The following is a 23956-nucleotide window of genomic DNA, read 5'->3' on the forward strand; positions in this document are numbered from 1 at the left end:
TTCTGACCAGCTGGGCTTTGTGCATTCCCTTTAGGCAGCTACACAAAGGAAGCCTAGGTGTGCTGATGGGCCATTCATTTCCTGACGGCCAGTCTCCTGGCTGATGAAGTCTTCCTGGACTGGATGGGAGGGAGGACCTGGCACTTGCACTAGAAAAGGGCTGTGCCTGTCCCCGCACAAAGAGCTGCATACCCCCATGTATTGAGTCTGACGTAAGGGCAGGAACCTTGTGTACTACAAAGCTGTTCTTTGAAGTCTCCCCCACTTCAAAGGCACCACTGGGTATTGGACCCCTCACACCTCTGTTGGGATGGAAAAGTCATCTCCACTGCCCTGAGTGCCAAACTGTGTTGTTGTCCCTAATGCTGCCTTTTTACATAGGTGAGCATGGATCATGTGTGTGTGCCATGACATAGTCCTGGACTGCAGTCATATGGGACTGTGGAGGGGTGCCTAAAGTGCTGCCCTCATAGTGTTGGAAGGATTCTGCCTTCATCAGGAGTTAAACTGCACAATCATGTGGTGGCAGCATACTGGGTGCTGATTAGAAGTAATGACCAGGTCTTTTTACCCTGTGTTATTGGAGTGAGGCCTACTGGCTCACCTACCTTTTAAAAAGGTCAGCTGCTGTGCTCTTTACTCACCCTTGGTCTACCTAAGGGTGATATAGAAGTGTATGCATAGTGAAAACATTTGCAGAGTGTATGTGTGTGCACAGGCAATACACTGCACAGAGAGTGAAGTTCAGATCAGAGGGCACATGGTAAATGTGTGTGCGTTGGGAGAGGATGCTTTGAGTGACACGCTGGTGCAGGACAGGGAGACTTTAGTATTGGTCAGAATACTCAGACAGAGTTTGTCAAATGCATGTGAAAATGCTGGTGGTAGCATAGTACATGGGCACAACAGCACCCGACAGTGGAGTTTGCTGTGAATGTATGCTGAGTGCACAGATTCCTGCATGGGTAGAGAACAAGGAGGACCTTGGGTTCATTTTTGTGAAGCCTAGGCATGCCTGACGAAAACATGAGAAGCAGGGTAATCTCCCCCAGACAGAAATGTATATTGCTGCATTCCTGTAAGCTGGGTGAGACAAACACTGGATGAGGGTGAACTGGGCTCTCCCTATGCATTTCAAAGGGCTCTTTGATTCTGTGACAGATCACAGGGAAAGGGCCTCGACACATCTCAGGAAGAGGGAAATGGAGCTGGTAAGTGAATCATAAAGGGTAGGGTTGAGGAGCCGGGGTTAACTTTTGATGCACATATCATTGTGGCTGACATCCAGATGCGAACTCTGGTCACTCCCATGAATCTTGTTGGGGTTTAACCAGCTCCATATTCATACCTTCTTTGAAAGATATCTTTTGGAGGAAAGGGTGAGAGGAAGAGTTGTCCATGTCAAATAAGCAGAACCCTTGCATGAAATCTCAAAGGGCCAGAGTCTAAATCACATTTGGTGTCTGGAAAAGAACTATAAGTATGGCAGTCTGAGACCCCATACTTTGTCACCTGCCTATCAGCTAGCCAGTTTGCACAAGGTGGAGAAGCTCTACAAGACTTCTCCCTGTGCCTACGACTAGAGGCCCAGTCTGCTAGTCCCCCTACTTGGTGAGGGGACATCACCCAGGGAAACCAGGGTCATCTGTACTGGAGTCTAAAGCATCAGTACCTGCCTGTTTGCCAATATTGGTGTGTCTGTGAGGGAGAGGAGCGTTCTGGAGGGAGTCAGCTCTAGGAGAGCCCAGATATGTGGGACTCCTGAGAGAGGTGTGAGGAACTGTGCCGCAACGAACGGGCCATTGTCCATGACCCGCTTTGTAAACTTTGGCAACCCCGTATGCCAAGAGGGGACACCATGCTTCAAGAACTGTGCCAAGCTGATTGGGCCATTGCCAGTGTGCTGCACTGTGAACTTTTGGTGACCTTGCATTGCAGAGAGGGCCGACTGGCATGAAGGACAGTGCTGCATCGATCAGGCCATTGCCCATGTGCAGCGTTGGTGAAATGGTGACCTTGTGTACCTGGTGGGTACGTTGTATGCTAAGTAACTGTATTGCATTGATCAGGCTATTGCCCAAGTGTGGGATGTTGCCATGAACCAGTTTGAAAGGAGGGGCTGCTGAGGAGGTAACCTAAGGTCAGCAAGATGGAATGGTGAGGTTTGTTGGAGTGGCCCCATATGCTAGGGGTTGGCACTCAAAATGCTGAGGCTTGAGGCCCAGGTCGTTGCCCATGACCCCAACTTGCTGCCAAAACCAAGACAAGGGAGGCTACATTTCCTAGGAGGCTTGTGGACTGACAACATGTCTCCGGAACCCCATCGAAACAAAGAGACTGCCCTCATCCCCAAAGAAGGAAGAATAACACTTACAGCATGTGACTGGAGCCGGAGCAACTCTTATTGCCAGGATGCTGGTAAGCACAGCTTAGGAAAGACAGAGTCTGCACCTGCCAGGAGCTTTTCAAATGAACGTGTCCAGCCCGACTTTGCCAATCCAGACTAGGAAAGACTGTGCTGCTGCCAGAGTTCATACCGCCGGAGTGGGTAAGCAGATAACTTGGCCTACTAAGCCCTGGATGATGCACAGCGTTTGATTTTTGCAACCTTATTTCTCTCACCCTAAGTGACAAGACCTTTTTGACTAAGTCCAAGAGGGAGAAATTCCACAAACAGGGACTAGCACTTTACATTGCTTGGATATTGCCACATGTGAGTGGGACATAACCACATGCCAATTACATAGGGACGTAGTAACTCAGGGCCCTGACAACTACTAGGGTCTCTACCTCAGGGGGACTGTGCTATTGCATATTGAATGTTGTTTAACTATGCATGTGTAATATTAGAATTAAAATTCATCTTTTACACAAAATATTTATTTGACTGGATGTTGATTTATTGTGGCCACCACATGCACATTGAGTCATGTGTCGTGTTCACTAATCTGTATCTACATTTCTCTTTGAGGGAGCCTTGACTAATCAGGCTAAGTTACCAATTGAGAGTCAGGAACAGAAGGAAGCGCTTAACCCAATTTAGGGGGATCCCAATTTAGTGGGATCCATAGTAGGGTGGGCCCTGGAATATCAGGAGTAAATGGCCCAACCACCTCTGTTGTGCCCAGTAACCCCTGCTGGCCCAGGGCCCTCTAAACGGGATTCTGACAATTGGAGGCAGCAGTGGGATGCCTAACACTTAGGAGCTAAAAAGATACAGAGGTGGCATTGGCCATGTCCAATTTGCAACAACGTTGCAATATGTCCAGTTTTCTTTTTGTGTCTATGTGCAGAGGTGACACACTTTGGCAATGGAGAACATAGGGCTGGGAATTGACCTCAGCACCATGTCCATAGATCAGGTGGAAGATTTATGTAGGAACAGAGGATGGAAGATTCCCAGGAATAGGAACAGAGAAGTATTCGCTAATTTCATTAGGGACCAGTTTGCGATACTGGGTGAAAGGGAGGAGGCTGTAGCTGACTCGTGGAAGGAAACCATGTTAGGGACCCAAGAAGAGAGCACAGTGAATTTGGGCTCTAGGATCCCCTTAGCACAGATATATCGAAGACACACAGAGAGTGTGCCCCTAATGCATATTCAAGAGCTTCACCAAGACACTCACCACCTTTAGTTTCTAGAATACCCCAGGTGTGTACACCACCTAGAATTTCAAGTAAACCACTTGGGTGAGTTGCGTCTAGCAGAGACCCTGAGCTTCCACTTGGCACTTCAGAAAGCTAAGGCTGAGAAAGATGAGAAAGCCATAGCGTTTGAGAGGAAGAAGCTAAGACCAGCTTACTGGGAAAAAGAGGAGAGGGGGCGGGAGAGACAGAAGGAATGGGCCAGGTTTGAGATATTGAGAGAGGAGAAGGAGAAAAAAGAGGAAGGGAGGTGGAGCAGAGAGAGTTGGAGGAGAAACAGAAGGAAAAGGAAAGAACGCTGGAATGGAAAGAATATCCCTTTAGACAGAGGAACTTAACATGGCAGTAATGACAACTCCCACTGGTAGAAGTGACTCTACTTTAAGTTCGGGTTAGGTGTTGCCAAGGTTCCAAAAGATCTTGTGCATGAGTATATGGAAGGTCAGGACATTTTGGAATAGTTTGTGGGCTTTGAGGTTGCTTGTAAGGCGCAGACCTTGAAAGAGGTGTCTAACGCAGCTACCTTAATGGGACACATGCCTTTAGAAGGGACAGCCCTCATTGGAAGGATTCCTGTGGGCAATCAGATGGTCTATAAATGAGTGAAAGAAGCTCCAAGAGACTCTCGTTAGAAGGTTTGGGCTGGAGTCAGCTGAATACCTGCAAAGGTTCTATGACTGCAAGAGAGTGGATGGTGTTCTAATTGAGACTTGGATTTGTGTTGTATTGCATGATTGAAATGAGTGGGTAAGAGGGATGGCGGCCAAGTATTTTCAGTCCCCTAATCAGGTGAAGGTGTTAGAGCAATTCAAGGAGGAGTGCTCTACCCCACTCAGGCAATACTTGCTTTGACAGAGAGGGGTCCAAAAAATATGCAGTGTCAGCTGATAAGTGGTTAACTAATAGGGTTCACAAATTGCTGGAGCAGCATGTTCTAAGCCAAATGGGGAGAAGAGCTCTACATAGACTGGTTCCAAACCAGAGGGTAAGGAACAGAGTAGTACCATAGGACTCGAAGAGGGCCCAGGAAGCACGGGAATGGTAATGGTGTGTCCAGGAAGGAGCATCATGTGAAGGGAAAGCAAGTATTCCCTTCTAAGTCCAAGGTGGTGACTTGTTTTAAGTGTCACAAGGTGGGGCATTGCAATGGAGATTGTCAAGAGAAGGAACTTGACACAGCCATGCCCGTAATAACAAGCATGTTACACGTGGGTGAAGGTACCTGTGACGGACCAGTCGCACTCAATCAAGAAGCTATGGACATTTGAGAAGAGGACCCAGATACTCTGAAACACATATATCCTAACACACTGGTATTTGTGCATGAAGTCAGTATAAATGGGAGAAAAACACCTGCCCTGAGGGATACTGATCCTTCCACACTATGGCTGAGAGGAAGTACCTTTAGCCTGAGGAGCTACTCCCTGGAACCAAGGACACAGGATTGATAGCCACTGGAAAGTGCATGGAGTACCCACTTGCTACGGTTGAGAATGAGCTCAATGGCAAGGTGACCATGATTAATGTCAGGGTAAGGGGAAAGCAAGGGTGTGGATGTCTCTTGGGAAATGATTTGATTGTCCCTGGTGTGGTGCCAGGACTTGAAGCCTTTATGACTTGGATAGCATCACCTGTGTTGATCAGAACACAGGCTGCGTCAGAGTCTCAGAATGAGACTGGGGTCATCTCTTATTTGCAAGGACAGGATCATTTGCAGGTAAGGGTAGACTCTGGCAAGGCAATGGCTGTGGAGATCATCGCTTCTGCTCCACAGGTGGAGGAGGAAGAGGCTCCCAAAACTGACCAGTTGCTGGAGTCTGGGTTGCTTCCAGAGCTGCATGGGGTATTAGCTGCTGGAGGGTTTACTTGGGAAGATATCTGCAAGGCACAAGTAGAGTGCTCAACTCTTTAAGGACTTCGGAAGTAAGCACAGGAACAAGGCAGCAAATAAGTGGTCAGAAACACTATGTTGGCTGGGTGGATGGCCTAATTTATAGTGAACTGGTAAATCCTGAGCTAGCTACTTGCCGCAGGCTTGTGGTTCCATTAGTGCACAGAAACGTCTTGTTGTCACTAGCCTATGAAGTGCCTTTAGCAGGACACTTAGGGATTAGAGAACCCCAGGATAGTTTGGACCTTCTGTTCTACTAATCTGGGATGCACAGAGACACAGAGCAGTTCAGTAGAACCTGTTCAACTTGCCAACTGAGTGGTAAGTAAGGAGGGAAGACAAAGGCACCATTAGTGCCTCTACCAGTTGTAGGTGTTCCATTTGAGAGGGTAGGAATAGACATAGTCAGTGGTGGCTCGCAGAGGTTGTGCTGTGGGCAGTGGGGCGGGCGGAAGAGGGACTGGGTGGGGATGTAGTAGAGTCAGACATACGACCAGCAGGAGTAAGGTAAGTAAATAAATAATGAGAACTATTTACTTTGCACTCGCTGCGCAAGGTAAATCGTTTTATTTATTTATTTACTTACTTTACTCCTGCCGGGCGTATGTCTAACTCCACTAACTCCCCCACCCCGCCTCACCACCCCGCAGCACTCCCTCTTTAAGCCGCCACTGGACATAGTTGGTCTATTTGCCCCCCTCCCATTCAAGTAACAAGTATATCTTGGTTCTGATGGACCATGCCACAAGGTACCCGGAAACTGTACCTCTGAGGAGCATGACTGCAAGAGTGGTAGCAAGAACTCTCCTGTGGATTTTTTCTAGGGTTCAATTTCTAAGGATGGTAATTTCTGACCGAGGAACCAACTTCATCTCTTCTTACATGAGAGAGATATGAGAGCTAGTTGGTGTGAAATACCACTTCTCCACACCATACCACACACAAACCATTGGTTTGGTGGGGCGGTTTAACAAAACACTGACGAGCATGATGGGAGCTCTACCAGAGAACCTCAGGAGGAAGTGGGATCTTCTCCTGCCATGCCTCTTATTTGCCTACTGAGAGGTTCCGCAGAAGGGATATGTCAGGTTTTAACTCTATGACATTCCAGGCAGGCCTCTGGGATTGGTTAGTGCCACAGCATATCTAACAGAAATGGGTCCCTTCTCTATAACAACACACATTCTATGCTAGATTGTCCACAGTTCTGGGGTTCCGTGCGGAAGTTCATTCTCACTACCAGCCCTAACGTCATCTGCTTGTGCTTCTAGTGCACTAGTATCTTCTTCTAAGGACATGTATAACAGGGTCCCGGTCCCTATGTTGGAGTAGGTTCCAATTTTTGGAATAAATTCATTTAATTACTATCGCTCTAGGGGGAGGTCTTTATGTTAGAGGCTAAAAAACCTGGAGACTCCCTTTCAGATGAGAGAAATTACACTGCTCATCAAACCGTGTTTCTCCTTAACTTTGTCAGTAAAGAGCAATCAACTAAATGTATGGATGCACAGACCTAGTGGAGTGTCATTTGTGACTGGGACGAATTGCCCATCACTGTTACAGCACTCTCAAAATCAGCCTCGCTTCAACTACACTTGTGATATTGTACATTCGACAAACCAATTGCTGATAAAAGTTAAGACAGCTATTTAAGTCTAGCATGAACATTTGTCGTAATACCATGATTTATTAATTGCTTCACTTCATATACCAATCTTCGATAACGGCACATTTTTTATTACATGGGCAGTGAAGAAAGTGGTGGTTCTGTGCATTTAAAAATACACAAGAGTGTTGCTTGTGTAATAGGCACCGATTTCCAACGATATCAAGTATTTGTGATGTAGAAATATCTATTCATTCTAAATACCAAAATCATTTAACATCCGCAGAAATCGGCTTTCTACATACTTAATAGGTTGTTACGCTTCCCAACATTTTGTGAATGAGAAGCCCAGTACCTAGAGATAATATGGGCCTCATTTATGAAAAGTGATGCATCGCTGCGAAAAAAAACAGCGATGCGTCACTTTTCATTGCGCCCTCCTTGCGACACCAATGATGCGTCATATTTACAGTATGACGCATCATGTCGCAAGGAGTTACAGATACATCAGTATTCCTGAAGTATCTGTAGGCGCAAAAATGACGCATTGCTGGAGTGTGTCACAAAAGTGACTCAACTCCAGCAATGGGTCATTCAACATGGGAAAGTCCCATGTTAATGTGCCTGTGTCAGTCTGACGCCTGCCATTAGGCAAGCGTATGACATTGACGCATTTGTGTCCTAGAAGTGGCGCAGTGAAATCTTATAGATTTCACTGCGTCACTTCTATGACCCTTTCTTGCGTCGGAATGCCCCCTTGCATACATTATACCTGGCGCAGGTATAATGTGGCGTAGGGGTTTACAAAGTGACGTTTCTACCTAGATGCGTCACTTTGTAAATATGGCGCAACAAGGCGCATTTTTTTCACTGCTGGTGCGTCACTAAAAGTGACGCACCGGCGGTGCAAAAGTGACTCAAGGGCTCCTAAATAAGCCCCAAAAAGTTCTTAACACAATGCCACAATCATATTCATCTATCATGGGTCATCGAGTAAATGTCCGTTTGAAGATGGGTATGTGCTAGTGTTATATAACTTTGATATTCTGCTTTTTCCTCACTAATACATATAAGACGAAAAGCCCAGTGCCGTATGAATGGAACGCTTTGTATTTAATGTTACTTCATTTTAGTCTGTTTTTGAGGCTCTTTAAATAATAATGTCAAATAGTATGCCCTTGCTTAACAATGATAAGTATTTGTTGAATAGCTAAGCACCTGACGTTTTTTCTTTCTTTCAGAGCTGGAGCGTCTGATGGCTCTGAGCCATGAAATAAGGAACCCAAGTAAGTACAGTGCCCGGCGCTCATCAAATATTTCGAGAGAATTAGAAGCACACACTGAAGCGATGGCTGCAATTCCCAACAGAGCGCTTTCAAGGCGCTCCTGCGATCATTTGTCATGAAACAGCTTGCTGCTGCGTGCTGTATTTCAAGACAAATATTGCTCTCTGTCCTCTCTGCGGGCGGTTTTATGAGCCAGTCATTTTTAGAACTTTGATTTACCCCTGCCACGGTTGTGACGAACTTTACAAAGAGAGAGCCGGCGCTGTAATAGATGCATAATGGAGTCCCCTCTGGAATCTGTTGTACGACTTTGGATTTACTTGCTTTATAGTCTGACAGATGCCGGCCAAGTAGTTCATTATTTTCAGCCCTTCACAGCAAAGAGAAAAGTACTGCATGTGGGAGATCTACTGATCATCGTGTTTACGTTTTTTTAGCGCTCGCTTGCAATATCTATCACACGGCGTTCATATTGACTACTTATCCCGAGTAGAATATTGCATGGAAATCGTATTTTGGAAGTCACATTTGCTTATCAGACACATCATTTTACAAATGAATTGGGCTTGCATGTAACTCCATGCACTAATAGCCCAATTCCTTTTAATACCCGCCCTGCAAGGCTTATTAAATTGTCCAAGAAGAGGTACGCTCACCCCTCACTGTTAGCACTGCTTGGCTCCTACCACAATATCGATTACATATTATCTTTCATTTACCACACCTTTTCATCTTTAGACTTTTAAATCTGCCAGGAAAATGTACATTTAAGCTCAAGTCGGTCAACATAGCAGGTTCCCGTGGAGCATCAAACAGGATATTAAAAGCGTCCAAAATCCCTGGGCCAGGAGTAATGGCTGTTTGAAAATCACATCATTTATTCTTCTTTTATCCTCGTTTTTCTCACAGCAATTCCATTAAAATCAGAGCTGTCCTATGAGATCTTTGAAAGAGGGCAGGTCCGGTTCTGGATGCAGGCTGAGAGCTTGTCTGCGGATTCCACCTTCAGATTCGTGGTCAATGACGAGGAAATTAAAAACAGCGAGGTACTTGCAAAGCTGTGTCCCCAATGCCTATTTGTACGCAATGCTGTCAATTCGTTTACTTTTCTAACACGAATATTATTGTTTGTATACGTATAGGAACAGTATAAAATTATGGTCCTCTGTGGAAGAAATGTGTTATCACTAATTGACTTTCGCACTAGGTATCAGGAAATAAACGTGAACGCAATGTTATCGTTAGTCGAGTAGCAAATGTCGGTGAATGTGCATGTGGCTCACGAAGCACACTAGGTGAATGCAATAACTTCCAGCAATGAAAGAGTAGTCAGAACATATTTTGGAAAATGGTATATAATATCCTGAATCTACTAGAGAGAGTCAAATAATATAATTATTTGTAGAAATATAATTAAACAAGCGTTTGCAATGCAATAGGTCTCGCATTCATGCAAGTTTGAGCTATTGGCATTGCAAATGACAATGCCTTCTATTTATATTTTGGGTTCTAAAACATAAATAAAAGGCATAGTCATTTACAATATTAACAGCTTCAACTCTTGCAAATGCGAGACCTATTGTATTGTAATAAAGGGCCTTATTGACCGCTTGTTAGATTGTGAATATCAGAGGAAGAGACCGGCCTGTGACGTCTTCAAAGTAGTGATAAATAATGTCGTTAAGAAGATGTGTAAGTGTTGTATATTACACAGACACAAAGTTTGAAGTGAGACTTACATATGATCTGAGCTATAAACACTAACAAAGCGCTCCAACACCTTTCCCTCTGTGATTACACCGTTGCAGCCCAGGAGGAAGAAGAGGAGGGGGGTCTATTTCCTGCCCTCTCCGTGATTTGAGTGTGCAGTGTGGCATTGCGTAATGTCATTGCTATCTGTGGCCTAATACAAAACACTCCAACTGTAGTAGGGCCCTGGCTTTACCTCCTGGTGCAGGGCGGGCTGTGCTTTATGGCAGGCATGGAGAGAGAGAGGGATGGTCTGGCTGCAGCTTCAGCCTCGTACAGTGCCCCTGCTTTAACTAGTGAGTGAGAGGTGCTGAGGTGGTGGTATTGGTGGTGGTGTTATTGGTGCTGGTGGTGGTAATGGTGGTGGTGGTATTGGTGGTGGCGGTATTGGTGGTGGTATTGGTGGTGGTATTGGTGGTGGTTGAATTGGTGGTGCTGGTATTGGTGGTGGTGGTATAAGTGGTGGTGGCATTGGTGGTATTGGTGGTGGTGGTATTGGTGGCAGTATTGGTGGTGATGGTATTGGTGGTGGTACTGGCATTGGTGGTAGTAGTACTAGTATTGGCGGTGGTGGTGGTATTGGTATTAGTGGTATTGGTGGTATTGGTGGTGGTGGTGGTGGTATAGTGGTGCTCGGTTTGGTGATATTGGTGGTATTGGGACTGTGGTGGTATTGGTGGTAGTATTGGTGGTGGTGGTGGTATTGGTGGTGCTGGTATTGGTGGTGGTGATATTTGTGGTGGTGGTATTGGGGGTGGTGGTATTGGTCATGGTGATGGTGGTGATGGTGGTGGTATTGGTGGTGGTATTGGGAGTAGTATTGGTGGCGGTGGTGGTGGTGGTATTGGTGTTGGTGGTATTGGTGGTGGGGGTACTGGTGGTATTGGTGGGGGTATTGGCGGTGGTGGTATTGGTAGAGGTGGTGGTGGTATTGGTGGTGGTGGTATTAGGGGTGGTATAGGTGGTATTGGTCATGACAGTCTGCTGCCTCACACCTAACCCTGTGAACTGACAGTCTGCTGCCTCACATCCCACCCTAAGGACTGCTAGCCTGTTGCCTCACACCTCACCCTGTGAACTGACAGCCTGCTGCCTCAAACCTTACCCTGAGGATTGAATGTCTGCCACCTCACACCTCACCATGAGGATTGACAGCCTGCTGCCTCACACCTCGCCCTGGTAACTGACAGCCTGCTGTCCCACTTTTCAACCTGAGAATGGACAGCCTATCACCTCACTATTTAACCTGAAAATTGAGAGATGACTGCATTCCATATCACCATGAGAACCGAAGCATCTTGACTAACACCGCGCTTGAGACTGACAGTAAGGTGCCTCACACATCGCCCTTACCATTGACAGCTTACTAGCCTGAGAATTATGAGCCGCCCACATCACACTGAGAACTGACAGCCTGCTCCCTTACAGATCATCCTGAGAACTGACAGCCTGCTACCTCACACCTCACACTGAGAACTGTCAGCCTGCTCCCTTACAATTCAACCTGAGAACTGACAGCCTGCTCCCTTACACCTCTCCCTGAGAACTGACAGCCTGATCCCTTACCGGGGCCGGACTGGCTACCGGGCAGTTTGAATTCTGCTGACCTGGGGGCTGATTTTGTTGATGGGGACCTGCGTGTACTAAACAAAATTCGTTTTGTTTTCATTATTTCGAAGTACATGCAGGTCTCCTTGTACAAAATCTGCCCCCACTGCAGTAAAATGAGCCAGCAGCTCGGCAGCATTCCAAACTGCCCGGTAGTCAGTCCGGCCCTGTCCCTTACACCTCACCCAAGAAATTGACAGCCTGCTTCCTTACACCTCACCCAAGGAAATGACAGCCTGCTTCCTTTCACATCACCCTGAGAACTGGCAGCCTGCTCCCTTACCTCTGTCCCTGAGAACTGACAGCCTGCTCCTTTACTCCTGTCCCTGAGAACTGACAGTCTGCCCCCTTAAATCCCTCTTTAATAACTGACAGCTTTCTTCTTTACTTACACCTCACCATAGGAAATGACACCTGCCACTCGGAACTGACAGCCTGCTTCCAACATCTCTTGCACACCTCACGCGGGGAACTGATAGTCTGGGGTCTCACACCTCACTCTAAGAACGGCAGCCTATCGCCCCGCTGTTCAAACTGAGCACTGGAAGACGCACATCTTCTACCTTACTCTGAGAACCGACAGCCACCTACCTTATACCTCTCCTGAGAACTGACCTCGCACTGCCCCGCCAGCCACCCTGAAACCCAGAGACCTATGCTTTTCACTTCACCAGGGTGCTGGCAGTCTGCTAACTCATCCTGAAAAGTGAGGTCTTTAAACCTCCCGCCTCCCATTCAGACCCAAGAGCTGCTGATCCACGCCGTCTTGTGATCCAAGGCGCAGCTTTGTGGTCCGACCCTCAGTGTTGAAAGGGACCCCAGCATCTCCGCAGCCACACTCGGGGTTCACTAGCATATCCCAGGGACTACTTCCAATGTACCTGATGGCGGTGCGCATTAACACATGTGAGGACACAACCCTGCCAGTCTCCTCAGGGCCCTGTGGCACAAACTGCACGGCAGGGGACACAAGCACCCTGAGCAAAGCATTGACAAAAGAGTGGGATGCACGGTCCCAGGTCCTGGCCCTTACAGCAGGTGCCTCTAGCCTCCCGCTGCCATGTCACACAGCCACAGCAAGGGTAACCTGGGCCCCGGTGTATGCAAGGGACATGACCCCATGTCTCCAATGAGACCCGGGGCACTGCACCTGCAGTACCGTTGATAGCTCCGCCACTGCACAGGCAGACAGGTGCTCAAGGTAACTCGCAGGTCACTCTGGGGAGTGAGAGTGCACGTGGTGCAGTCAGTGAGTGAATGAACGGAAGGGAGTTCATCTCCAATGGCACTCGCATCACCTCAGTGCCAACCCCTGGAGCCAGGATCCTCTCACCTTGCTAACCTCAGGGTCACCCTCTGTGAAGTACCAACCCGGTACTAGAGGCGCAAGCCTCAGGTGTCACTGTCAACCCATTTTGAGGACTCACAGTTAAGAGCATCGGCCTCATACATTTTTTTTTGGGGGGGGGGTCAGGTCCGGCCCTTCTTCCAAACTATGGAGCTGTACATTAAGTAGTATTCCCACAGAGGCTGGGGAGGAGGCAGATACATTACACGCCTCCATATTGATACATTATACTACTAGAGGGGAGAACAGAAACACAGGGCTTGGGGGCGCTCCGGCAACTCGAGATAATGAAACTCTTGTCTGAATCCCAACAGTACTGGGGCACACACCCTTGTCCTATGTCCCACCACCAGAGTAGAGAGCAGGAGCCCCTGGGAAGGAGTGAACCCGTAACACCCTGCCCCCCCTTGGGAACACCATGAAGAGCAGCAAACACTGTCCCGAATGTGGGGGGCGCTCCACCCCCTCACTCCACACTTAGGACCCCTTATGTACAGTGGCCATGCCGCGCATTCCTTGGGCTGCCTCTCCTACGGGTGTGCAAGTATTGGGGGCATCTTGAGGGGTCCGTGTATTGGGGCGGGTTGATGGAATAATATTTCAGCTGACTACTGAAGGCTAATGGGGGTATCCCTAGAAATATAGAGTTTGAGGCAGCCCCCCTCAAACCCAGGACCCAACCCACGCACCATCAGTACACACAGGGACCGGCACAGGCTGGACTCACCTGGGGCAGGTGCAAGGTGGGGGCCGGATGGCCGGGACTGGGGGTCCACTGCAGGAGACAGAAAGCTGTGCGTTAAATAAAAAATCCAGCACTGAAGGTGGCCCAGACAAACACCACCGGCAACACGCAGGGCTTCCCTGGTAGCACTCAGGGTGATCCTGGCATAGGAGGCAGACCCGGGGGGGGCAAGAGGGCAGATCCTAGGGTCATGAAGGCTGGTCAGGGGGCAAAATGGAAGATTCTGGTTCCAGAGAAGAGATACAGAGAAATTAGTGTGTGTGCTGTAACAAATGTGGAGTTCAAGGGGCTGGGCAGATTACGTCGCTGGGGTAGATGGTGGGGCATGTGTGCGGACGCTGAGGTAACAGGGCATAGGAGCAGCACTTGGATGGATGTCTTCAGACGGAATTAAGTGGTTCCAATAAATCAAAAGTGAAAGTGCTCACAGCGCGCTGAAAGTAAACAAAGCAAGTCGTCCTGCCTCAAGTAGGACAAACTCAATAAAGACTATAGTGCTTACGGTGTAAGAACCGAAGTAAGTGGGCCAGTAGCCATGGGAGGAATCAAATGACTACACAACTGTACTAAGGAGGGGCTAACAAGCCTATTTAGGAACCAGAAGCCAGCATTTACGAAGGACAGAGACACAAGCCAATGAAAAATATGTGTGGGGTAGTGGGCTGGGCTTCTCTCCCATACTGAACTACCACAGATCTTCCCTAGAGCAGTGCTTCCACACTGACTCTAGGCTCGACCTAAAAATAAAGATTAAAACACAGACAAGACAACAGGGTTGGAATAAGGAATGTTACCTCTATTGCTAAAAAGAAATAATAGAGTACCCTAGTCTAAATACAGAGTCATATAACACAAGGTTCTCCCGCCTTTTTTTAAATACTTTAGTGAGTTAAAAATTCTAATCAGAGTCAGGAAACCCGATTCAGTGCCATGCTTCATAATTGGGGTCTTGCCGTCCCTCTACAGGACGGGGCGTGCTGCGACCTACGTAGACGCTAGAGCACTTTAATTCGTTATTAGTGAATATGTGTACTAAGTAAGTACGTTTATTTATTTGTTTGATTATTTAAAATCTTACAAAAAATTGCCTAATATATCATCAAGTATAAAAAAAGTAAAACACTAAATATACGATTGTTATCATGTCTTATATTTACTAAAATACAATACACACTATATTTTAAAATACAATGGATAAATAATTCAAATATTACTCCTCTAGCTTTTTTTCAACAGCACACAGAAATTTTACAAATGCAGAGTTTATAAATATATCTTTAGAACTTAGACATGCCATCAGTGCTTGCCTACATGTCCTTACTCCACGGTCATTAAACAGTCTCTTAAGGGTAGTTTTCCTTTCAGTTTCTAATTCAGGGCAAAGGCATAATAAGTGTATATAGTGAATATGTGTAGTGGTAGGGTCGTGAAAATTATCTGAGATAGTTAAAAAATTCCCTGGCTACTGGAAAAAATAATTTTATTGCCTTCCCTAGCTGGAAATAGTAAACGTAGGAAGGTGTAGATGGTGTACTATAATGAGTCACTCTCTACAGGGTCGACATTGTTCAGAAGCCATCGCCCTGGCTTTCTTCCTCAGGACCCATAAAATGAACGATCCCTACGTCACCTGATTCAGTGATATATTAATACTGTTGTACATATGCCGGCTGGTCAGAAGTACTGTTGTCTGTATGCCTCACTTAGGCAGTCACAAGATATACCAATAGTATATAAGCTGCAAATCTCTGAAATTGAAAAACATAAGGGATAAACAACATCAATCATTATTTATCACACATTGTATTCACATCACCATCATGTGGAAAGTATCGTGGTGACTGCCACTGTGATATATTTCTCTTTTGCAGACATAAACTTTTTCCTCAGCATTAAGTGGGGTGGCGTAACCCAATAGTGAATCTCGCTCATTCATGGAAATTAAAAAAACACTCCTCGCCGCGGATAATAAAATGTTTACGTATGGCTTAGTTTACACATTCATTCATATCCCATTCACGTACCATTGTGGACTTTCAGAAGTTCATTGTATCCTTCAAATAATAATTAGATAAATGCGCAAACATGGGAGCATTCAATCCTAAAAAATCATACTCCCACATCGTGTTGTCGAGATTTAGTTGGTATACATACATCCGTGTGTTAACTTAGTTGCCCCATGAGCTTGCACGAGATGTGAAAGGCGCGCGTGTTCAGACACTGTGTGTTTTTAAGGAAAAACAGTATAAACAACTGTGTTATAGTTCTCTGGTTTAGATTGTCGTAATCGGCAGTCGGCTGTTTAAAGATTAGCCATTGTCTTACTTACATGCTGGTAGTAGGAAGAGAACGTACTATACAAGCTACCTCATTACCACCAATCTCTGGCCACCACCCGTGTGGAATGTGCAATGTATGCAGACTGACCAAAAAAAACAAAGAAATATTCTTCCAGGATGGAACAAGGTGGGACCAAAGAGGTTCACCACTTGTGATTCAAGAAACGTGGTCTATTTGATCACCTGCCCGTCCCTTTTGGAGTACGTGGGTATGACCACACGCCCCGTCAAAACAAGAATAGGAGAACATAAAAGTAACATCAAATGCAAAAAGAACACCTCAAAAATGGCGGCCCACTTTCTGGAAGTAGGTCACAAGTGGAAAGACATCTCCTGGACAGTCATCAAACAAATCCAAAAGGAAAGGTATTTGTTCAAGAAGGAAGAACAGTGGGTGTTTCGCTTGAGGACACATGAAAGAGGTTTGAACAACAAGATCCCCTGGAACCAGCTCTAATCTGTGCATATATAAAAAACACATCTCTTGAAGATATGATAATTATCAATACTAGCCACCAATTGTCTTTTTTGAGATATCAATTCCGTTCTGGGTAAGACTCTTTTCAGTGGGCCACACAAGCTAGATTTTCATCAGCCCATTCTTAAAAAGACTTTTGTAAAATCAATATAATTGTGATGCAAAGTGTCTGGTCAACTAACTATAACCACTACCTATCTGGTAAATTCTATTTCTAAAATTGTCTATTTTTTTAAGATTCTGTTACCTATAGGCCTCTCTGCAAAGAACACTAACACTTTTGTGAAATGTTTACCATATATTTTAGTATTTTTCACATCCATCCATCAACATTCAATATATATATATGGGGATCCTATGAATTTTTTTTTAGATATGTTTCAGAAATGAATTACTCTTTTGGACATCATTTGCGCTTACATTAGCGATCTACAACCATTTGCAAACCTTCCCAGATTAAATGTAACTTCTGTCAACACGAACGACTAAACAGGAAGTGAAGTTACGGGAGGCCCCCTCAAGAGCCCGTTAACAGCGCCCATTTTGGGTTAGTGGTACAGTCTAGTGTTTCTGTTTTCTGAGCAAACACAGACATTTAACCAGGAAGTGTGGTTACGGAAAGGCCTCTGCAAGACCCATTAGCGGTGGCCATTTTTGTGAAATACTCTGTCTAGCGTTTCTGTCCCCCATTTTTCCAAATTTTGAGCGCGCTTTCACGTACCGGCAAACAAGTTTAAAACCGGGCTCTGCAAACATCTAAAGTATGTTCCGGTGAACCACGAGAAGCATCCCTGGGTGAATGCGCTACTACCAGCATGTAAGTAGGATGATGGCTAGTCTTTATACAGACGTCTGACGATTACGACAATCTAAACCAGAGTACGACAACGACACAGTTGTTTATACTCTTTTTCTTTAAAAATCCACAGTGTCTGAACACAGGCGCCTTTCACCTCTCGTGCCAGCTCATGGGGTAACTACGTTAAAACACGGATGTATGTATACCAACTAAATCTTGACAACACGATGTGGGAGTATTATTGTTTAGGATCGAATGCTCACATGTATGCGCATTTATCGAATTAATATTTGTGGAATACAATGAACTTTTGAAAGTCCACAATGATATGTGAATGGGATATGAATGAATGTGTAAACTAAGTCATACGTAAACATTTTATTATTGACGGCGAGGAGTTTTTTTAATTTCCGTGAGTGAGCACGATCTACTATTGTGTTACACCACCCCCACTTGAGGTTGAGGAAAAATTGTATGTATTCAAAAGAGAAGTATTTCACAGCGGCAGTCACCACGGTACTTTCCACATGATGGTGATGTGAATACAATGTGTGATAAATAATGATTGATGTTGTTTATCCCGTGTGTTTTTCAATTTCAGAGATCTGCAACTTATATACTATTGGTATACCTTTTGACTGCCTAAGTGAGGCATACAGACAACAGTACTTCTGACCAGCAGGCATGTGTACAACAGTATTATTATATCATCGAATCATGTGACGTAGGTATCGTTCTCTTTTATGGTCCTGAGGAAGAAAGCCAGGGGGATGGCTTCTGAAAGATGTCGACCCTGTAGACAGTGACTCATTATAGTAAACCATTTACACCTCCCCACTTTGACTATTTCCAGCTAGGGAAGGAAATAAAATTATTTTTGCCACTAGCCAGGGAATTTTTAAACTATCTCACATAATTATCACGACCCTACCACCCCACGCACTACACATACTGACTAATCACAAATAAAACTGCTCCTGCGTCTACGTAGGTCATAGCACACCCCATCCCGTAGAGGGACGGGAAGACCCCAATGATGAAGCATGACACTGAATCAGGTTTCAGTGTGTGAGTGGTATTTAAAGTACTGTCCTTCCAACACAAAAGAGAAGGTGCTTGTTACTTCACATCATCCTTTTTTTTGTTCAGAACCTGACTCCGATTAGAATTTTTAACTCTCTAAAGTATTTAGAAAAAGGGGGTAGAATCCTTGTGTTGTATAACAGTATTGAGTGGAGGACGATTCTACCTCTTTCCTCTTCACTCCCCCCTTTGATTTCTTGAATAAAAACAGAGTCAGACAGACACAGCTAAGCCATTCAAGTATAACATAACTTGGCTTTCTTAAACTTGAGCTACAAAGAGCTTCACACCTCCAGCAGAGGAAGCGTGCTAAACTTGTTGTTGACCCACTGCATTATAGCTTCATGATTAGCGGCGTTAAGTTTTACACCATGTGTGCATTCACTAAACAGAAGTCATCTCTGGCCTGGGTTCTACAATGGTATGGCCAGATGCAGGGATTTATGGTGACACTGCAGATAACTTGCAGCTATTCTATGTATTTGGCCCATGGCCAAAGAACTGCATATAGACCACCACTATTATGCTGGCACTTTTATTTTACACCTCACTAATAGAGAGAGAGAAAAACTCTGTTTATTTAGACCTTAGTCTTTAAAACCAAATCGAGTGAAATTCAGGGTATTATACATAATTAATTATTAGTAAAGCAATGTACAACTTTTGTTAAAATCTTTAAAAGGTATAAAAACATACAGTACGTTCTTCTTAAAAGCTGAATCGTCTTGGACATTTAAAATTAAGCCTCACTAATAATTCACATAATCAAACTAGCACCACCTACCACTGCACTACCAGTACCCACCTCTCCACAAACAGACTTATAACACTGCACTAAAACTTACTTCACAGAATGACCAAACTCCATCAATGCATTACCATGCCACAGTATTACTATTCTTGCTCTAAGCCCGAGAATCAGGGCCGCACTAGGAGCCAAAAGCAGCCTTGGCAAATTTTGTCGGACCACCTCCCTCACTGCATAGCCAGTCTCAGGCAGCTCTGTTCAGCTGTGCTGATGCTTGTATTTTCATTGCACTGCTCTGCTGGAATTACTGTGTCCTGCCCAATCCTACAGTGAGAGCAGTCCTGAAAGGTCAAAATCTGCCCCCTTAAGTGATAATCGTCCCCCTGGCCTTCAGCCTACTGGCAAAACACACATTTCCTGGTATGGCCAGTTTGGGCCTTCCTAAAGGGCATATGTCAGTTCCCTATGCATAAAGCACATGATCTACTAAATCAAAACTTCTTCTCAACAGATCTCATTGAGCTAGACACTGATTAGTTGGTACTCCTTTTTAGAGAATAGCTCTGAACATGCAAAATCTTACGACAGGATCCGCCACAACAACATATATGAAAATAAATATAGTCTCTTAAACATCGTTAATATTCAAGGCTCGTTTTCGGCAGGAAAGGTTAAAGATCAAAGCCTCTACACCCTCAGATTAAAACAGTATTAATTAGCTAACACACACATCAAAATGGCCCATTGATGATATGAAGCCTGAAAAAAGCAAAATGTTTAAATGGCTGAGTATGTTAGCTCCCATAACAGATGGTTATCAAACCACCTGAAATAGCTTACTGGCCTACATACATTTGAGATGGTGTCTCCCAAGGCAGTCCTTAATGCAGTAGCCCAGGTAGTCAGCTTTGTTTCAACTGATACACTAAGAATTTCACTTTAACGTGAGGATCATCGGTACAGTCTTTTCGAATCCACCAAATTTTGTACACTTCATTAGTATTTCTTCACTGTTATTTGACTGCATATACAAAATATATTAAATTATTGATAAATAACTATAAATAAAAAGGAAGACTTTCAGCTGAGTGGTTCAGAGTGACACCAAATAGATGAGAGCAAAACGTGAGCTGCCTCTGATGTTACTCATCATATAGACAGGTAACCTTATTCACTGTTACCTGTCTATATTTACGAATTAGATATTCTCCACTAGAACATCAAAGAGGAGGTAGTAATGGGGGATATATGCCCCTTTGGGCCTCAGCCCCATTCCTCGTATTACATCTAAGGTTAAAAAGTGTACCTACACAATTCCCCTCAGCATTATCCATCTCGCCCCTTCTCAAATATTTGGAATTACCTGATATCCTGGCACTGATCCCCACAACCCTCAGCATTGACCTCCATTCCCTTGCCCAGATATTTTAAATAACCTGGTGTCTAACCACAAATTCCTGCCCCCCTGTGCATATCCCTCCCCACCTGCTGAAATATTTAAAGTCACCTAATGTTCTGCCATCCTCCCACACAATCAGTGGATTGCCCCGCCATCCCACATCCTATATTAATAATTAGCTGGGGTTTTGCTACCCAGCTCCACCACAATCTGTGCTACCTCTCCTCCTCATTTCGTGCTGTGATTTTAAGAGAAGACCCACCAAAAATGCTAACAACCAGCTATGACAAAAATTCAGCAAGTAAAGTGGAGATGTAAATTTGTAAAGAATAATTGGAATATAGCACTTGGGAGTAATAAGCACTTCAATGCTTTATCTGGTCGTGCTGGACCAGGGTAAAGTCAAAAGTTCAGGCTGACCAGAATGGAGCGCGGGCTGAGTACGGGCACCCGTTGGACAACAGTGCCTTGATCTGGGCTCACGTGGACATTGAAGAAAGTGCAAAGTGCAGCCGAAGTGATGCATTGGTGTAGAGCAATGCAGTGGGTGAGATGCATCAAGATTCTCCACGCAATGGTGGCAATGGTTGTTTTTGAGTGCGAGGCACCGGTTCCAAAGGTGATGCATGGTTACTGCTCCGGCAGCAGGTGATGCATTGATTCCGAAGGCAATGCACTGGTTCTAAGTGCGATACCCCAGATGTCCCATGCTTTGATGAGGATGCGCCGGTTCTGTCTCACGTAATGGTGAAGATGCACCAGTTCCTAAGAGCATGCATGGGTTTTGGTTGAAGCAGCACCTTAGGCATCACTCCCAAGAGTCCAGGACATGGGGGGGGGGCACCACCTGGCAGGGCAGACTCACAGCTTGTGGAGTCCAGATGCAGGTAGCTGAAGTCTTTGATATCCCTGAAACATAGTACAGGTGGCAAACCAGGGAGCCCTTTGGAGTCACTCTGGGTTAAAGTGATGCAAGTCCAGACCTTCTCACACAGGCAGGAGAACAGCAGGCAGCAGGCAGCAGGCAACAGGCAGCTCAGCTATTCAAGAGCACAGCAAGGCAGGAGCCCAGCAAAGCAGCAGTCCAGCAGAGTGTCATTCCTTCCAGCATCACAGCAGTTCTTCTTTTTGGCAGAGTGGTCACAGGTCCAGATGTGTACGGTAGTGTATGGCGTCAGCGGTCAAGTATTTATACCCAGTTGTGCCTTTCAATTAGGGGAGACTTCAAAGATAGCTTTGAAGTTCAGAGAGGACCTCCTTTCCTGCCCTGGCTTCAAACTCACTACAACCCTTTGTATAGGGACAGAACACAGCCTATTCAGGTGTAGGTGTCAGCCCTTCCCCCTATCTTTCCCAGTACGGCCCATTAGGATGCAGATGGCCAACCAGTCACACCTAAGCTCCCTTTGTGTGTGGCTATATAGAGGGAATGTACACAGCCCAGCTGTCACCCACCCAAGACGTGTTTTCAGAGACAGACACAGATCAGCTAAAGGAAGTAAATGCCAACTTTTTAAAATTGCTAAATTGTATCTTAAAATACAACTCCACCTTAAGTTGTGATTTGAAACCATGAGTTCAGTGACACCAAACTTGCAAAGTCTATTCGTCACAATTGGGAATTATACCTAAAAGATGTATTAAGGTAATCCTAATCTTATCCTATGGAAGAGGTAGGCCTTGCAGTCATGAAAAACACTTTTAGGAGTTTTCACTACCAGGGCATGTGAAACTTAAAAGTGGATGTTCTGCCTTTTAAATAAATTGCACCCTTTGCTCTGTGTTATCAAAAGCTTTTCTTACAGGTGAGATATATGTATAAAAAATAAGTTTATGCCTGGGAAGAAATTTATCGTGGAAGATCAAAATGATTGTGTAACTGCACATACAGGTTCCACAATAGCATGCTTGATACATAGTTAGAGGGCTACTAAAGTGGTTGGCACAGCCAGTGCTGCAGGCTCACTACTATCATTTTTATTTCGCAGATCCTGAGCACATGTAGTGCACTTTAACAGGGACTTATAAGTAAATTAAATATGCCAATTGGGTATGAGTGAATATTACCATGTTTAGAAGAGTGAGCACATGCACTATAGATCTGGTTAACAGTGACAAAGTGATCAGAGTTCTAAGGCCTGCAAAAATAAAGCCATAAAAAGTGACCCTGCAGAGAGGGTCATTTCATACACCTGATATAAATATTGAGTCATAAATATTGTTTACAACCATATTGTTCCAATTAGTTTTTTGGACGATATATAGGACAGAGTACTTGTATCCGAATATATGCTAGCAACAAGATTCCAGTACCAGACTCTGGCAGGGAAGGACGTTGGAAGCAGGTCAGTACCTCCAGCATTTTCCCACCTCATTTGAATCATTGGAGATCAGAAATAGAGCATAAGAAGTACATGAGACAGTCATCTGCCATTCCACCACCTTGCCTGGGGACTCTGTACACCGTGGTGAGGTAAGAGAAAAAAACCTTGGAACTGTAGAAAGCAAACACTTCCCTATGAGGTCAAAACAGTGGAAAAATAACTTCTGATAATATTCATGCTAAAGGCTCTCTACGGCAGCTAGTCATGATAAATGTACCCCCCATTCACAAGCTGGTGCTAACAGCCCACAGCACCAGTATTCCCGCGATAGCAGCCGCAAAAAACATCGCCACAGAGGACCCCGCAACTATCGCAAATGAGATGTAGAGTAGGCATTCCCGTGCAAAAAGTTGCAACAACACAACACCTCAACATTCACAACGACCAGCCAGATCGGAGATAAGAACGCAAAACACACTAAGGCGCGTAAGCAGCAGAATATTGACACCTGCTCTGACCTGGTGTAAAGTTGGACCACAGCCTGCACCACAAAAGGGAGCCCAGCCCACAGCCACACCTGAAGAAAAACAGATGCCATGGAGCAACTGAACATACAGCACACACACCCAAGAGGGCCACAACACCCACCGACACCACACCCAGGACCATCCCTCCCTGGCACCTTCCCGACCAAAGACATGCAACATCAGCTACACCTAAACATGTATGAAATAATCCGCCTGATGTTGCACAATCACAACTGGTGACAGACATGTGTTGTCACACAAATGAGCATCACACATTCACTTTTGAAGCAACCAATGAAACTTCATTGAACTTAACACAGAAATGAAATGAAGACACTTGGCGGCTCCCCTCGGGACAATCCGTAGGTAACAGCCTGCAAG

General features: G+C 45.2%; 1 protein-coding gene across 1 annotated transcript in view; it reads left to right on the forward strand.

The window, feature by feature from the left end:
- Window positions 1–23956, forward strand: part of MYOM2 (myomesin 2) — a 724606-nt gene that overhangs the window by 644195 nt on the left and 56455 nt on the right. Inside the window, exons 24-25 of the mRNA XM_078647923.1 lie at window positions 8384–8428; window positions 9338–9474. Coding sequence (XP_078504049.1) covers window positions 8384–8428; window positions 9338–9474 — 182 coding nt within the window. The remainder of the gene's footprint in view (window positions 1–8383; window positions 8429–9337; window positions 9475–23956) is intronic.

The sequence above is a fragment of the Lissotriton helveticus genome, chromosome 6 (genome assembly GCF_964261635.1).
Source record: "Lissotriton helveticus chromosome 6, aLisHel1.1, whole genome shotgun sequence".
In the NCBI taxonomy this organism is placed as follows: Eukaryota; Metazoa; Chordata; class Amphibia; order Caudata; family Salamandridae; genus Lissotriton; species Lissotriton helveticus.